We start from the raw sequence: 18091 nt of genomic DNA on the forward strand, positions 1-18091 counted from the left end.
CGTCTTGCCCTGCGCGTTGTGTTATATTGCTATAACCATCTGATGCTTCTCTAGTTGCTTTAATAATTAACTAATACGAATTAGTTTATTTCTTCTGGCATTAGTATTGAATTAATGTTAGAACTCTCAGAGGTGTCAACAGCATTTTAAATTCTATTGAAACTATAAAAATGTCATTACAGAGAATATAAAGCTGCAGCTTTCAGCATCTTGCAATTTTTGTGAGCCTTTTGTGGACGCTGATTCAAGTAGTTCCCCAACGTCAAGCGATCTTCGTACGTTGTCGTAACATTCGTCAAGGCGACACAGAAGATCGCCGAAAGTTTTAAAGAAAATTGCAGGCTTATTTGACGAGGTGCAACGACTGCGGGGCGCCTAACAGGGCCGCATCTTTCCAGGCCGATTGCGAGGGTGTCGCCGATATAAATAGATATCCGCGTCCGCGCGAAGATGCGGCCCTACGTTGCCGAGTTATTTTCGAGAGGGATTGCCACGCTCGTCACAGTTCTCGGCCTCAGTTCCAACGAGTTTCGTTCGGCAAGAAGCTGCTGCTTCTTCGGGTCGCGCGACGAACAAACGCTGTTTACCTCGCGAGCAAAACGACACCGACACCGGTCGATTGTCACGGTTCCGCGGTTCCGCTTTGTCCCCTTGTGCCTCTTTGCTCTGTCTCCGCAACGACGATACCTACGAAAAAGGACAGTTACTTAATCGGTGCTCTGCGAACTCGATAAGAATAAATTAAAACGCTTGGCCGGATTGGGAGTTTCTTGAAATAAATCGTGTTCACTTAAGAACTTATGTTCCGCCGAAAATAAATACCGATGAGTCAGTCATCGAACTGTAATAGTGAGGATCGGTGAGTTCCCTCTCTCTTTCTCTCTCTCTCTCAAGGATATAAATTCTGTGGATTTAGATCTACCTCAAGGATCTAAGTCGATGATTCTATCCTAGCGATGTGAATCGTTTCCGGCACCAGCTCTGGAAATTATAGACAAGGTATTTTTCTGCTCAAGACAATAGGAATTGGCTGCTATGATTAGGTTTTCAAAGATAGACTCCAAATTCAGTGGACTATGAATAAACGTTACCTTGCACTAAAATAATATTCAATTGCAAAAGGAATGTCTATAAAAGCGAACTGACCGGCCAAGGTATTTGAATAGTTAATTTAGGTCTTTTCTACATGTCCCTTGTTCTATTTTCCAAATCAAAAGACAAATGTAAAAGTTAGACTAGGGTAGAATTATTGCTCGCACGACTACTTCTAGTATGTCACTGGGAACCTGCTGATGGCAATTGTCCTTGTGTCTAGGAGTGTAGACAGTCGAGGATGTTCAGCTCGTTGAGACTGACGACCATGCGATCGCACAAGAGCCGAGCCAGGCCTGGTAGCGTGGCTACATCAGCCAGTTCCGACTCGGCCAGGGCAGAGGACCTTACTTCTCAGGTCTACCATCCAGCCAGTTTCCTGCTCCTGGACGATTCTGACATCCCCGTCTCGGTGCCATCCGGCGTGTCTTCGAAGGTCGCTCAAGTCAGGGTCGAACGTGAAGGCGGTAGCCTCGGCGTCACCCTCAGGGGCGGAGTCTCGAGAGCGTTGGTAGTCACTGGCGTGAAGTCCGATGGACCTGCGGCGAAAGAGGGAAGAGTCAGGCCGGGAGATAGGTTGCTGGCTGTCGACGATACAGAGCTGAGAGGTCTGAACCTGGCGGAGGCTCAGAGAGCGCTCAGAAGAAGCTCGGACGCGCCGGTAGCATCGCTGACGATTGAGTACGACGTCGCAAATATGGAAGAAGCTAGGGCAGCTACGTCCGGACCTCTCCTGGTACAGCTTGAACGCGGTTCTTCTGGTACACCTTCCTCTTACTATTACCGTCCACGCCAGACAGAGTATTCAATAAATTTGTTCAACAATTGTGATATCATACGTGTTAGATAGATGAGAAGGACTAACATGTTACAACACGAGAAGTCTCTTAAATGTTGTTTACTTCGCAAAATTACAGACATGATCAAATACTTTTCGCCGGGAGTGTACAAGAGAATTAGTAGTACGCGCTGATTTCTAGTACTTTGAACAACCGCCGCTCTCTCAGTTGGGCTTTTTCAGTCGATTCACAATCTAAATAAACTACTGCGGCACTCGATAAAGTGCAAACAGTATACCCACCGAGTAATTATAGACTGTTGGGGTAACTAAATAAAGATTGCGGCTAAGTCTTTGACTGTTTACATCGGTACACTTCCACGAACCAAATGCGAAGGGTCCGGGTTCTATTTCTGACCCTAATTACCCCGGCTCTTGAGCTTGTTAGAACTCCTGGTTCAACCCCTGCGAAAATGCTACTGACGCTATGGATACGTTTACAGGAGAGCTTGGGTTGACAGTCAGAGAGACGGCGAACGGAGTTTACATAGAGAGTCTACGGCCAGCTAGCACGGCTGATCGGTGCGGCGCTCTCCAACCAGGCGACAAACTTTTAGCAGTCGACGAGACGCCGATTCAGGACGCTGTCATGGCAGCAAAGCTGCTCAGGAACAATTTCGACAGTTCACGTATCGCCAGACTGCAGATCCTGCCCAGGCCACCCAGCGCCTCTCAGAGAACGGTCAAGAGGAGGGCGCAGCCGCAGGCTCAGCAATCCTCTAATCAGACCCTGCAGACGAAAGAGAGTCTCACCGTTGTTCTGAGACCCGATCATAAGGGATTTGGTCTGGCCTTGAAACCTGCCGATGATCGTATTGGTTACGTCGTCAGCCTTTTAGAGGCTGGAGGGCCGGCGGAACGCAGCGGAGTCCTGCTACCAGGCGACAAGGTTTTGGCGGTGAATCGGAGGTTCCTGAGGGACTTGCAACCCGCCGACGTCAACGCTATACTGGAAACCTCGCAAGTTGTGAGTTGCAATTTCTTTTACATACCTATTGTCACTAACGCTATTGATAGAACTCTCTCTCTCTCTAATTTATTACAACAGATTAAACATAGTTACTTTTGACAGATTGAGTTAATGATCGAGTACAAGGTCGGTGGACCAGTGGTGCCTAGCTCAGGAGTATTCACTGTGCGAGTAGCAAGGCCTGTTGGTGGCCAACCGGACGTAGGCTTAACAGTGAACGAGGATCTGATCATCACGGAGGTCCGTAAGGGATCTTTAGCTTACAGAACAGGCAGCCTAGCTCCTGGCGATAGACTACTCGCGATAGACGGACAAAAATTGGATCCTGGCGATCTTAGACAAGCAGCGCAATTGCTGCACCGACCGGGTAGCTCGGTCATCGCGCTGACCGTCAGGAAACCGGACCCGGTTTCGGAGAACAGGTACAACTTTGTTCAGAATACTCCTAACTGTTCATAGAACAATTCAGAGATCGACGATAATTTATCTGTTCTCATCAAAGCTCGTAGGGTTTCCTGGGAAATTGTCTAGCAACAGTTAGATGTAGTATAACAATAGATAAATCGAGAATCAGATGGAAGGATAATGAGTATTTTTGCAGAGACTCCAGTATAGGAAGCGACACAACTCAGCAATATTCTAGCGGACTTCTACGGCCAGCAAGAGGAAGTCTTCCTAGTGTGGACAGTGCGGTGGATTCTTGGGGAGAGCTGGGAGAGAACAGTGGAGTTGGTCCAGAGATTCTGAGACTATGGGATACTGCATCTGTGGACAGCGGTCAGCTGGATTTGCCTATGCCGCCATATCCTGGGTAATAAAAATACACTACCTCTAATTAATGTGCTAAACGGTTTGATTGAAAATATTGACAAAAAAAGTAATGTATTAGGCCACAGGAGCGTAATAGCTCAGACAGACCGCAGCAGATAGTGCATGTATCTCTGCACAAGGATCCAGTTTATGAGGACTTTGGGTTCTCAGTGTCTGACGGACTATATGAAAGGGGTGTCTACATAAATCGTTTGCGACCCGGTGGTCCCTGTGACGGTGTCCTCAGACCGTATGACAGGATCCTAAGAGTGAACGAGGCCAGTACCGAGGACTGTGACTGCTGTCTGGCTGTTCCCTTGATTGCTGCAGCCGGTTCAAGGTTGGATCTGACCATTGCCAGACCGGTGTCTCCCGTTAACATCATGAAAACGCTATAGGACGAGGGATCAGAGAGAAACGTTGACGATTCAAACTGAATCAATCAACGCCACGGTGAAGATGGTTATCTGGTTATATTTTTTTACACACCTGTATTTTATTTATAAAAATAAATGTATAGATTGCTTTTAGCTAGATCATCTTCTCCTGCACACAAGATCACGCACGCGACACACCTGAATCATTTTAATATTCCACCAAAACTATTCGTTTATATCTAACGAGAGTGGTATAAAGTAGGGGATGTAGCGAATAGTTTCTTTTCCTCTTGTTTTGAAAATTAATAACTAGTCACATTATACCTAACTGTAATTACCAGAATGTTTCTAGAATGTCTTATCGCAAATCATACTCGTTTTTATCGCAGTTAGCTAACTAGCTATGAAAGTAAAATGACACGTTATCGATGATACACGAATACCGTTGCTCTCTCTCTCTCTTTCTCATGGTATCGTATTTAAATAAATTCAATCGCTGAAACCGACTCGCTCCGATTTACCCTGGTCATCGGGCCGATAGGAATGTTATCGGATCCAGTAACTGAGAGGCTTCGATGCTAATCGACCCAGCAATTAGCAATAAACATTAACAATCTCGAATTAAACGATTTGCCACCTTGCCAGCAGGTCTGCTCTTATCAGAATCAAGAACATTGTCAATATAATACTAAAAAATACAAAACGGAAACAGATTAATAGGCAAATCACACCTTTGTGCATCATATCATTAACATTCATAAAATAAGTGTATATGTATATATATCGGGTGTTTCGTCTATTCATAATTGGCAGATATAATTTTTTCTGAAGATCATAGCTAAATTACGCCTTTAAAGAAAATTCTTCCTAATGTTATAAATATAGTACAACTGTGATGAGAAAATTCTTTGTGAAACAATAAATAAGGCAGTTGTCTAAAATCTAGAACCTAGATGACTCCTTCTTGCAGAGACACCCTACATGTATATGTATGCAAATATACATATGTACATATCCACATATACATTTGTTACCATACGAATTTTCATTTGTACATCCCACCTAACTTATCGCGATGTTCTATACAAAGAAGCGTTATTCCTCGGTTTCTCTATGCCGTTGAGAATAAATAAATAACTGATACAAAATCGCCATGCTAAAAACACCATGGCCAGGCAGAGGAAGCTCGCGCGAGCTTGTCAGTGAAAAAGTGATGTAATTATTCGGACTAGACACAAAACAATTCCTGCTTCGAGCCAGCCCATCCGTTTCCTTTGAAGGAACTACTAGTACCATTACGATTGTCTTCGTAATATGTGCTTCGGTCTTTCTCCAACCGCTGATCGTACTTCGCTTTGTTGTAACATAGCACCCCGACGATCGCCAGCGTCATACCCAATATATTTATCGATGTTACTGGATTGCCTAGCACAAGCAAAGTCACTGCGATCACGAATATACGCTTGCTCGCGCTAGCTACCGCGTACGTTAAAGGAGTAACAATGGATATCACGGAAAACGCGATGATGTTCTGAAACCAATTCAGCACACCATCTAGGAGTAACAGGCCTAATACATAATAACTTAGATCCGCCAATCCATGAGCAATGGGATCGTATATTAGCTGCCTCAGATCATATATCAACCATATAGGCAAAAAAAGGATAAGCGCTAAGCGTCCCAAAATAAATAGAAGTCTTAGATGATGTATTCCTGTGTCCTGCAACACCTGAAAGTAATAGAACAGAGTAAACACAACATAGCTCTAAATCTACACTATATACATTATGAGTACAGTAATAGATACCTTCTTGGAATAAATATTTTGCAAGGAGAATGCCATTGTGGATGCTAAGGCACTCAGGAGACCTATCATGTTGAAACTGAGCTCTGTCAAAGTGGCAACACCCACTCCAATTACAATCGGAACCAAACTAAGGTACACCTTCCATGTCTGCTTTTCTCTTAGAATTATTCTTGACAGTAATACCGTGAAGAAGGGCATTGTAGCCTTCACTGGGACAGAGCCAAACTTCAGTTAATATATGAGATTGACGAAATTAAAAATAAGATAACGCGCTTGAGTCTCCAAAGTGACCACATTTTTCAAGAAGAATTTTTCAATTATCGTTGCCGCTAATATCATAATTAAGTTAATTTCTTTAAAAATAAACGCGGATCAATGCGTCGCGATTTAAGTGTCAACGATCGTGATAACTAAAATGTATATAATAAAATAATAAAATGTAAACGCTAGAGTTATCTAACAACTGTTGTCGTTAACTACGTGAAGCTAAACACTTCGTAGCATCAAGTGAAGGTCGGTTGGTTTTATTTTTGAATGCTTAAAGCGCGGGGAAATGGTGTACACGTGATCATAGAAATAGCGTTGTTTCATACCAGTATGGACATACGAAACAGGTACTTTCCAGATGCTGACGTGGCTGAAGACGTTCGCCACGAATTTTCCCAGCGCAAGAGGCACGATCAGCCGCAAATAATAACCCCAAGGGATCTCGGTTGAATATTTCCGTACGCCCCACATGTTGAAAAACGGGCCGGAGTAGACAGTGATCGAGGTTAGCTGGACCATTGTCACTGTCAACGGATAGGGAAATTCCGAGAGCAACATTTTGCCCACCACATTGCTGGTACTCGAGATCACGTACCAAATCAGACAGAGAAATAACGTCGTTACCACTTCCCGGCTGTTTCGGCGATCGTTCATGACTGCATCAATCGAGAAGACGAATCTCCAAAGAACTGCAGCGTGTCGTTCTGTCGTTATATCACTTCATATGTGTCGACCACCACCCGTAATGATAGTTACAATACTGAGAGAGTACCTACCAGTGGATACTCGACAATGTGCTCACTGTATTAACAAGACCACCTCGAATCGACAGTGTGCTTACTGTACTAACAAGACCACCTCGATTCGACAGATGGAATTCGAGCACCACCATGCCAGCTGCTACCTACCACCTTGTACACTCTTTTACATTGTTACAAAAGCTCTCAAATACCTGAGACCGCTTTACGATTTTCCTCCAGTAAAGTAGGAGTAGGAGAATTATCCATCACAAATACGATTGGATGATTTCAATGGTTTCCACTGACATTCCATTAGTATCGTCCAATCCGATTTTTAAACCTCTTCGCAACTTGAAGCAGATTCCGAACAGAATCTATAATACCATTGGACACACTGGACGCCAATGGGCATACTGGCTTTGAGTAAATAATCCAAAAACAACCAGGCGTACCAGTGCTCTGCTATTATACGCCCTATACATTTTTCTCCTTCCCCCAATCAAGGAACACTGTCAGGTTACAAAAAATTAAATTAATTCCCAGTACATAATGTGCTTTGAAGTAGAACCACGCGAACGCAATTAGTAAGCAGTAAAACGTTCAAACCTCTGTTCAAACAGTAGCACATCTGGTGACGGCATTTTGAAGCTTCGATTAGAGTCTGTACAGCGCTAACTATATAGCGATAAAACGACGAAACTGCAAAAAGTTTCTTGATTCTGCCACAAACGTCGCTACTGTCATTTAATAAATTGTGCTATTCATGAATACTAGAATTCAAATCACGCTTCATCATTGTGTTTTGGGCTATGTAATTTAAATTTCTAAAAAAACCATTGTCCAAAAAAACCATTACTAGTAAGGTAACTAGTAAGGTAACTACTAACATTACATAACTACCTCCATCACTATTAAAAATCTATTATAACTTAAATTTATATGGCTAAGAAGACACCAGCTGTCCTCCATGTATCTCTCTGGAATCACATTTTTTTCATCAGTGCTACCAATATCGTTATTATTGTGTTTAAAGATTAATTCCGTTACGAGACTGTAATACATTTAAATTGTAATATTAATTTATACATTATCTATGTACATAAATTGAAAGTTTAATGCTATTAAAATGTCAAAATAATAAAATCAAAAATATTATGCAATCGATCAAAACCGAATGTTCCTGTTTTATTCTTGTATTTCGCTCGAAAGCTAATCACTTTTTCTTCGATTTAATGTAGCAATGGTCTCATCTGTTACGGTCTTAATTGTTCAATGTAGGGAATTCGGTATGGTTCGGATGCCCGTGGAGCGCTGAACAGCTCTGCTCGTGAAAGGTTGTTGAGTGAGGTACAAACTTTGAATACTTTTAGCAAAGGTACTTTATTTATAGAGCTCTAAGATGTACTTTCTTTGACTGTCGAATTAAATCTGAGGTTTTTTGTTTAGTTCTGCATTTTCTTCCAGCTTCTTTTCCTTCCCTCCTTCTTAGCCAATAGGAAAATTAGCTGGGCGCTGGTGAATTTGCTGGACGTTGATTTGTCGGCCGGTCCGTCTTCCGGTTGCAGCTCGAAGATGGTTGGTGGTTCGACGGTGCGCATGCGGGTGGTAGTGAGCGGGAGTCGAGCGCGCAGGGTTGAAAAGCCCGCCGAAACGAACATTGTAGGGGTGTGCCGCGCGCGAAGATTTCGTCTCGAGGACTGAGTAAGAGAGAGAGAGAGGTCAGAGAGGGTTCCGAGCTCAACGAAGAATTTCGTGGAAACTCTCTCATTATCTCCTTACATATTCTCAGTTATTCCTCTCGGCCGATACTGTATCTCTATATAAATATACGATATAAATTTGTATTTACATTTGAACTTCCCTCTTGTCGCCATTAATTGAAAGGTTATAGTCTAATAACGCGGTCGTAATATAAACTAGTGACTATGTTCGCGTCGCTCATGAAACGTGATAACGTAACACATCTTATACGATTTTGAAATATGTGGTTATAAAAATATTGTCATACTTTAGGGTTGGCTATCATGATTACACGTTTCTATTTTGCAAATATCCATGATTAGTGCCCGAGTATTTCCCCCTGATAGGGATGTCCCGTTTTGCAAAACATTTTGTAGCACTTCCTGGTGGGTTTCCAAAGCTGTACTAGTTTGCATTGTTTTCAAGCAAGTTGTAAATATAACATATGCAAACATTTAATCATTTGATACATTGACAACAAGTCAGAAGTGACGAAATCTCGTGATGTGTAAGCACATACCGCGATATATATAATGGTACGTTAAGTTTATTATATTTTGATTTTTAACACAGGAAAATTTTGTAATACCCTTCTGCTTCCTGACTTCCAGGAAATTTCGTGGCAAATTGAACGATTTAATTATATAAAAAGATTGCTGCTAAATGGAGTCAGAGACCCTGTTACCATTCAAGAATTTAAAGAAATTAATAGAAAATAACATTGGCAAGCCAATAATAGAATGCAAACGGGAATTTACATTGACACAGCAATTTCCCAGTAGAGTACCTAATAAAAGACCATCATCTGAGTCAACAGTATCACAGGCTTCAAGTAATTTGTTGACTAATGGAGGAGTTACAGTAAACATGTTAAAGAAAATGAGAATACGAACACAAGATGGCAAAGATCTTGGGGAATGCAATTTGAAATGTTTACCTCCGGAGTATCTGAAGGAGACCATTGTTTCTAATAGTTTCCATTTGTCGAGGAACAGAAATTTGCCTATCACCCTTTTTTTTGAAAATGCAGCAAGAACTAAAAAAGCATCACAAACACAAAACTCAAAGATTTTAGACAATGATGTCCGGTATATAGATCATAATAACTTAGACAATAGTACAAATGAAAATCATCATAATAAATTTCATAATGTAATAACAATACAAACAAATCAGGCTCTGATACTACCTAAAGGTAGTAAAGTTATAAAAAGGAAACATAATTTGTATAATGCCATTGTTAAAAAAAAATGTATTTCAGATAATGAAATATCTAAAGAAAAGTCTATTTCTGACACGGTTGTTATAAAAAAAAATACAACCATTGGCAATAAAGTTACAAAAGGAAAGACCAGCCCTAACAATGCAATTCCAAAATGTATGGCTAGTTCAAATAATATAACTATGAAAGAAGAGGCAGATTCTGACGATTTAGAAGCATCCATCTTCAAAGAAAATACTATTAAAACACATAATTTTAAAGAGAATACAACAGAAACAGCTTTTGCAAGAATTAACATCTTAAGAAAACCTAAGAAGAAAGTCAGTTCAATAGAACAATCAAACAAACTCCCAAAAAAGTTAGTATTAAAGGATGTCCAAGAAAGATTAGTATCTTTGAAATATGTTCCAGAAATGCAAATGTCTAAAAAGTCTGTCCTAGAAAAATTAATATCTAAAGATTGTGTTACTGAAAAATTACCATTATCTAGGAACACTGTATCTGAGAGATCTGTATTAAAGTGTCAAACACCAAAGATACCTGAAATACGAACTAATACTGTAAAAAAACCTGGAACAATGTTGCATGAGTCAGAAATGTCTCTAATAAAAGATAACACATCAAAATTGAAAGAATCCTTAATGCAATCCAAATTTCCAATAGTAGCATGTGAAAAGCTTATTATACCAAACAAAAAGATTACCGTTAATGGAATCGATCGAATTATTAATAAAATAAATAGTGATAAATCCAATTCTTCCCTCTCACATTCGGAAGGAAAAAATGAAAGTGGTCAATGTCCAAATGTAACAGAGGCTTGTAAAGTGCAACCTACGAAAGACGCAGTTGTTGGAAACGAGGTTCAAACTAATTCTAATTCCAAAAGAACATTTATTGAACAAATAGGTTGTAATGCTCAAGAAAACAATTATAAACCAGTGACTGCGTTGAATGAATCTAAAAATAAAGACCCATGTTTCGAAGGCATTGATAATAGTAGAAATAATAGCAAAAAAATAACTGGTAGTAGATTAAAACCACGGAATCTATTACAACATTGGGATATCATTAAGGAAGCACTGATTAGTGTGACAGATGAAGAACTTCGTGCTAAAGCTTTACAAGCTCTCGCGGATTGTGGTATAGGTATAACAAAACATGTACCAATTACTCCTCCAGAGAACTTGAAAACAGTTCGTGATTCTCAAGTACAAACCGATGTATTTGGATTACTTGAATTAGACAATTTTATATTAGTAACAGAGACTACACCCACATTAGCAAGAATAAATCAAAAGAATCACTCTGCAACATCTTCTATGATTAATTCAAACAAACTGCCACAAGATATCGATAACCAGCATAATAACCAGTCCTTAGATATGCATTCACTGTTTATAGAGGAACTTGATGAAATCAACAATTACTTTAATAACAATCAGAATAGTGTAGCAAGGGAAGTAGAACAAATTTTAACAGACCAAGCATGTTCATTGAAAAATAACCAAACATTATGTGAAAAAGTTAGCAGACAACTAAAATATGACTTTGAATCACTGAAAAACTGGGATGAAAAGGGAATGCTGTCTATACACAATGCAGTAATAGATGATGATATACAAGAAGTAAAAAGACTACTCTTAGTATTAAAAGCTTGTAGAATGGATATAGATGTATTAACAGCAGATGATAAGGTAAGCATGTTTTAGTTAACTTAATGTACAATAAAAGAAACTAAATATTAAAAACATCATCTTTTTTTAGACCTGCTTAGAATTAGCTATTCAGTCAAGTGCATCCGAAAATGTGGTGAAATTATTATTAGAAGCTGGAGCAAAACCTGTTTCATTGGAACCTCTACACGAATCTGCAGTACTTATAGCTTGCAAATTGTCCTCTCCTTTGCTATTAATCATGATACAATATGTTAAGGACCATGAGTTACTCAATAAAGTAGACGAACATGGTGGGTATATGAAATACAGAATTAAAATACAAAATTACAAATAAATCTTTTAAATTATTCTGGGCAGGGTTTGCTCCTCTACACTATTGTGTGATGTATGACAACTTGAAGGGAGTCCGTGCATTACTAGGAACTAAAATAAACATAAATTTGAGAGATAACCGTTCGGGAAGAACTCCAATCTTCCATGCCATTGAAAATAATCATATATCAATAGCACACGAATTGCTTGCTCATGGAGCTATTGCGAACATACCAAATTTCGCTGGACAATCCATAACGACTTTTATAGAAGAGACGAAGAGCTTGCCACTGAGGGCAGCATTGAAGCAAATGTTTTAGTTTGTATTAGTTTAGTTAGGTGAGTAAATACTATGCTCCAAAAATCACAGTAACTATGTAATCTCTAAATAAATCATGGAATATACAATAAAGCTATAATACTTTATTTAAGATCACTTAATTTAATAATAATATTTTCTGTAAAAATTGCTGAAAGTAATTTATTAAGTAGCAAAATGAGTCATTTTTAACTGTTTGTTAAAATATCTGTTGCGTGAATTTCTTTGTTACTAATTTTTAACAATTGTAATATTTTTAGGGCTAATTTACCCTTTCTTTTATTACCCTTGTAATAATTTATTAAACATAAGAAAGATTTATATTTATTGTGTGTATTTACATTTACTTGCATGTTTAAATATTGATACTTAACAGCTAACTCTAAGTAGGTCTAGGAAAAGATGATGTTTCTAAGTACAGCAAGGGATTAATTGACAAACTATTTATTATGAAATTACAAATTTTCTTCTGTATAATATTCGTGAAAATAATAAAACTATATATACCTTATTTTCCGTTAATGTTCGTGGACTTGTGTCCACCATTTATTGCATTTATTCAAGTCTTTCTTAATACTGCCAGTATAATTCCGAATTCACGTTTACTTAGCAGGGGTGTCTGAAACTATTAGAAACTTTTCTATCGCATAATGCTTTCTCAAGCGTACATCACAGGTATATAATTAAATAAATATTTCGTGTAAGAAATTTTCTCCTGTTTCGTTCTTTTAATTTTTCAATCTTTCCCCAGTTAGTCACGAAAACAATGTTATAATCATAATTATTCTACAATGGGAGCAAAACTAATTTGAATTAAATTGATCCAGCGTACCAAACTGTAACCGTAGATAAAAAAGACAGATAGACCCAACATCTTACAAGTTTTCGTAGTCCTAAAACTGCCTTATCGACTTGTACATTAATAATTCGATAATTAAAATAATGATAGCATAACTGATGACATTGTTTATCAATAATATTAATTTAAACATGTTCTTGAATGTTCTCACAGAGGTGTTAAAATAAATTGAATTTAACAAACGATCTGTTTATCGTTTCGAAATTACGTTATTGGGTGCATCTATTCATTCGTTGCACCGTGCTTATACACCTGTTATAAAATGGCCGCCAGTTTTCTTTGGTGATTGTTCGTATGTTTGCAAAGGTTAAAGTTGATTTTGATTTCACTTATCGGAATTTGACAATTGCGTTTGATTCACATGGATCTAGGAAGCAGACGTAAAAGTTCCGACAAAAGGTTAGTGAACCTTAAACGTTCATTAAATCCAATGAATGTTCCTCTCGGTGACGTTAATATACATATCTACTTGCTACTCGTTAATCAACAATCATTTGTTTGTTTTCTATAGCTTCGACACTGACGACGACTCTGATTATGCCATGATAAAACGTATCAAGATGGAACCCGAAGCTATATTGTCGCAAGAAGATGATATAATGGCTCAGTTGCAACAGGAAAGCTCAGATTTAGAAGTAGAGCCCAGTTTCGCGTTAGAAGGGGCCACAAACGGAGATGATTGCAACGAAGGTGTTTTAATACAACACATGGATATAAGGGAGCCTTTATCGACATTACGAAATTTATTGGAACAAAGACTTGGAGTTGAACTGACCGATTACTCTTTCTGGTTGCAAGACGCACAAATGGTAAACAATCAGAGAAACATATTAAAAATTTTCCTTCCGCTAGCAGTATTCTTTTATTTATGTACATTCCTTTAGCTAGAGAGTCATAAGAATCTGGTGGATCAGTGTGTGCAAGGGGAAGGACTGGTTCAAGTAAATGTTCAGATAAAAGCAACTCAAAGACGTATCAACATAGTTGATGTTCTGAAGCCTGCGGAAGACTACATAGAACTGGCAGAAAATACCAGTATGTATTAATATTTGTTCTACTCCATTTTTAAATTTCTCTAATGCAAAATGTTGTGTAGCAACTGCACCAGTTAACGAAGATAAACGAAACGTTATACGATGGATGGTGGATCCGCAATACAAAAAAGAGCAGGTATTATTTTTAGCAAGAATAATAGTAGAATCATTTGAATTAGAAGTTCAAACGTTAATGCTTTACAGGAACGTTTAAAAATTCCAGCCGATCCAAAGGATTGGACGCAGACACACGTGAAACATTGGCTTCAGTGGGCCGTGAGACAGTTTAATTTGGCTTCTGTAAGATTAGCAGATTGGAATATCACAGGACAGCAATTATGTAATCTCACGCTCGAAGAATTCCAGGCTAAAGTACCACTCGATCCAGGAGAGGTGTTTTGGACTCACTTAGAATTACTTCGGAAGTGTAAATTCGTCGGTATGCTTCGATTCATTGTAGCAGTCAGTTCTATTTATTGTTTATTTTAAGCATAATCCTGTTTTCGTAGCTGTTGTGCAAAAGGATCCTCCAGAATCGCCCACGGAAAACAGCATAGATAGGTCCATGAAGGTTCGAAATCAGAGAACTGCGAAGCCTAGACAACAGGTGAACCAACAGGCGCGAGTAGTCAGTGTTCCTCTTGAAAACATCGACACCACGCCGATTACTATAGCAACTTCTAGCCGTGCCGTTAACAGCGGTCAAATACAACTGTGGCAATTTTTATTGGAACTGTTAACCGATCGGGAACATAGAGGAGCCATTCAATGGGTGGGCGCAGAGGGTGAATTCAAATTAAATCAACCGGAAGCTGTTGCACAGCTTTGGGGAGCGCGAAAAAATAAACCTTCTATGAACTACGAGAAATTGAGCCGGGCGTTGCGTTATTATTACGACGGGGATATGATTTCGAAGGTTCACGGGAAAAGGTTTGTGTACAAATTCGTGTGTGATCTTAAGCAAGTCCTGGGCTATTCGGCTGCAGAATTAAGTCGACTAGTAGAAGAGGGTAGAAGGTACTTTTGATCGAATATTTTTCTATTACCGCAACGATCCCCACTGCCCACCCCACTGCCAGAGTATTTTGCATCAATTGTTGTATATACGCAGAATTACATTATTCGGTTATTGTTGAGACAATCAAATTGTACATCGAAGTATAAAGATTAATAAAAAAAACAGGAATAAAATTATATTTTTTCCAATTGTTTATCCTTCTTAGATTCTACGTTTTGTTTCACAATTTGAAAACTCCTGTCGGTAACTAGGTGCCGTTTTTGCTACGTAGTTCCCAGATCTGCCGCCAGAGGAATACTTAATAACATGAAAGTAAATCGGTTACATTTCAATCGTTGATCGTCGCTTTGAATATAAAAAACGCATTTACGAAAAAAAAAAAGAAACAGAGGAAATTTGAACTTCGAACTGTATTATTCACATAGGAATATAATCGTTTTCCATGACACGTTATGTTCGGATTACACCGAATTTCTGTCGACTTCATCGACGTTTCCGGTCGCTTTATGTTTTTTTTTCATATGTCTTATTTGTTTTATCTCTGATGCTAGGACTGACTTTTGATCGGCAAAAGGCAGCACTGATCGCCAATACCAGAGAATCTAGCCTGTGAGATATCGGTCGCGACGTCACAAGTTAGGGTCTCAGGGGACCGGCGACGCGGCAGGCTTTACAATCAGCCCGCCCGCCATTGCCCTTTCTTTTCTCTCATCTTTCACTTTCTCTCTTTCACTCATTCGCAATCACACAACACGCTATCTTCCACTGCCTTTCTAAGTACATGCCAGTGGTTCTACATCTGGCCAGCTGTTTACGGCAGGCATGAGCACGGATTGCCTTGTAGGGCCACTGCCATGGCCCGCTAAAAATCGAGAGCTATACGTATCTATTCGGAACGCTCTCACACACACAGAAAGAGAGAGAGAGAATGAGAGAGAGCAATACAGACAGCCTTCCGTCATCTTCTTTCTTTTAGGTTGCCTTAGGGACGAACGCGGAGCGTTCCCAGGGAAAAAGCGCGCTTATTGCCCATGCCTGCTTTAAGGAAGCAACGTGCAGTTATTTATAAGTAATAATAAACTGTAAATATACTGGAAAAATGAAAAAGGAAAAGTTGTAGTTTTCTTTTGAGACTACGTGACGGAGTATCGAAATTTTGTCTGTTTCCAGTGTTCTCCAGGGAAACAGTGATCCTAGTACATCGTCCAAGATGTCTTCTTTTTCACTTGTGCACTTGCCGAGGGTGTAGGTACATCCCAGAGTACATCACCGGATCTATTGAAACAGCTGACGACTTATGGCGGTGGCTAACTCTCACACATGCACACAAATTCACATGCATTCACGCACGCACACAACCGCGTGATGACAATAATCTTCTCCTTGGATTCTTCTCGATGGAATCATATTGGACGACGGAATGCTGCAACGTCGACGACCGGGAAAGTTAGCAAGTTGTACAGTGGACTTCGTATCTCGCGAATTTCCATTCCCTACTATACAACCTACTACCTCACCCAGGCGTCGTCGCTAATTATCCTCTTCTTTGTAACAATTCTTAACCCAGCTCTCTTTTATTTGGTCGGTGTTAACACCAAGCTGGTTGAGTGCCTCGCGCAGCACTGCCGGTGCTTTTTTATTGGGTTCAGTCATTAAGTTCCGTTACTATTTGTTAGAAACATTACTCATTGCCGATATAAGATGAACTTAACGGAATTTACTTATGACTTGACCTAATAAATAATAGTAAAAGAGAATGAAGGTAAACGCACGTTTCATTGGTCGAGAGAAGAACAATCAAACGTGGAAACGATATCCTAACTGAAGGGGTCTTATAAGCTGACACTGTGCTTTAAGTTCTGAACCGATTGTCGTGTAGAGAGGGTAAATTGTAATTGAAGGACTCAGCCTCAAGTTCAACAACGACTTTTCAAGGTCTGCTTACTTTCTCTCTCTCTCTCTCCCTCTCTCTCTCTCTCTCTCTCTCTCTCTCTCTCTCTCTCTCTACACGGCAATTGGTCTTCCTAATTCTAGTCATAGGTCCTCCCGCTTGGAGAACCGGAAGCGTTCTTATAGGAGAGCAGAAGGGTGTCAAGGGGAGGGAGAAGGGTTCCGCCGAAAAGCTTAAATGCTGGCCTGACTACATGTACCGGTAGATAGGAGCTTGCGGTATACATATAAAAAAGCCCACAAGTTCGGATCTACGGGTTAGTATCATCAAGTATAGCTGATAGCGGCTATCTCTGGCTAGCTTCACGATGTTTCCCAGTTCTTCCTCTCCGCCGCAATATCTAAAATAGAATAAAACGCACTTAAAACCGTTACAGGCACATTGTGCGACATCTCACGTTACCATTTGAATCTTCAGGATCAAGCATAGCTTTAGCCAATTTGTATATTACAAAGGATTATTACAAGTATTATAGAAGTTCATCGGTTTTAAATATGGATCTCGATAGAGACTGATAATTTCTAAGAAGCAAACATAATTTTGGCAGTAATCTGCGATGGCCAGTAGACGCTTGATCCTGGGAGTAGCAACGAGGGCAGTCAATGTAATTAACAAAGTTGAAGGAGTCTTTCTTAACACGATAATCGAACAGCATTGTAACTGTCGCGGCACAGAGAAATCATTGAAATTTGTTTCCATGTTGACTCTCCTCTTGCTTCGAGAGTGGCCCCTTCGTGATATCGATGAGAGAAATTTAACGTGATCCTTCGCGAGTTTCTCACGCACGAGCCCTGGCCTGGCCACGCCGCTGCCATGCCGGTTAGAGATCAGAGGGGCATAGAAAAAGAAGGCCGGGGATCCTACAAGAAACAAAACCAAGAGAAAGAACAAGAGGAAGAAGAAGACGAAGAAGAAGAGGAGCAAGAATATACAGGACAGAGAGAGAGAGAGAGAGAGAGAGAGAGAGAGAGAGAGAGAGAGAGAAGGAGGCGGGAGAGTTGGTAGACTCTGACGTTGTAAAAATCCCCGGGCTGTTCCCTCGTAGACAGTTGAATGGCC

General features: G+C 39.8%; 4 protein-coding genes across 7 annotated transcripts; 3 read left to right on the top strand and 1 right to left on the bottom strand.

Moving 5' to 3' along the window:
* The first annotated feature begins 534 nt into the window (after window positions 1–534).
* On the top strand, window positions 535–4244 carry Grip (Glutamate receptor interacting protein). 2 transcript variants are annotated; one of them, XM_078186496.1, is made up of 6 exons: window positions 535–859; window positions 1316–1853; window positions 2374–2897; window positions 3003–3322; window positions 3502–3711; window positions 3790–4244. In XM_078186496.1, the coding sequence occupies exons 2-6, from the start codon at window positions 1334–1336 to the stop codon at window positions 4106–4108; spliced, it is 1893 nt and encodes a 630-aa protein (XP_078042622.1). In that variant the 5' UTR covers window positions 535–859; window positions 1316–1333; the 3' UTR covers window positions 4109–4244. The 2 variants fall into 2 exon arrangements, with proteins under 2 accessions (XP_078042622.1, XP_078042623.1); XM_078186497.1 differs by lacking the exon at window positions 535–859 and adding an exon at window positions 946–999.
* Window positions 4165–7127, bottom strand: LOC144472992 (solute carrier family 35 member E1 homolog). 3 transcript variants are annotated; one of them, XM_078186501.1, is made up of 4 exons: window positions 6938–7127; window positions 6488–6865; window positions 5895–6103; window positions 4165–5816 (listed from the first exon to the last, which is right to left on the bottom strand). In XM_078186501.1, exons 2-4 carry the CDS (start codon window positions 6813–6815, stop codon window positions 5316–5318), a joined length of 1038 nt encoding a protein of 345 aa, XP_078042627.1. In that variant the 5' UTR covers window positions 6816–6865; window positions 6938–7127; the 3' UTR covers window positions 4165–5315. The 3 variants fall into 3 exon arrangements, with proteins under 3 accessions (XP_078042627.1, XP_078042626.1, XP_078042625.1); XM_078186500.1 differs by having other exon boundaries at window positions 6488–6850; window positions 6938–7126; XM_078186499.1 differs by having other exon boundaries at window positions 6488–7126.
* A 1803-nt stretch (window positions 7128–8930) lies between these two features.
* Window positions 8931–12782, top strand: LOC144473070 (uncharacterized). The gene is made up of 4 exons (XM_078186631.1): window positions 8931–9177; window positions 9253–11557; window positions 11628–11829; window positions 11897–12782. Exons 2-4 carry the CDS (start codon window positions 9305–9307, stop codon window positions 12169–12171), a joined length of 2730 nt encoding a protein of 909 aa, XP_078042757.1. The 5' UTR covers window positions 8931–9177; window positions 9253–9304; the 3' UTR covers window positions 12172–12782.
* Window positions 12783–13225: 443 nt separating this feature from the next.
* On the top strand, window positions 13226–15239 carry Ets97d (DNA-binding protein Ets97D). The gene is made up of 6 exons (XM_078185273.1): window positions 13226–13428; window positions 13541–13838; window positions 13914–14064; window positions 14126–14199; window positions 14268–14502; window positions 14573–15239. Exons 1-6 carry the CDS (start codon window positions 13391–13393, stop codon window positions 15088–15090), a joined length of 1314 nt encoding a protein of 437 aa, XP_078041399.1. The 5' UTR covers window positions 13226–13390; the 3' UTR covers window positions 15091–15239.
* Window positions 15240–18091: the final 2852 nt, after the last annotated feature.

This window comes from Augochlora pura, chromosome 7 (genome assembly GCF_028453695.1).
Source record: "Augochlora pura isolate Apur16 chromosome 7, APUR_v2.2.1, whole genome shotgun sequence".
In the NCBI taxonomy this organism is placed as follows: Eukaryota; Metazoa; Arthropoda; class Insecta; order Hymenoptera; family Halictidae; genus Augochlora; species Augochlora pura.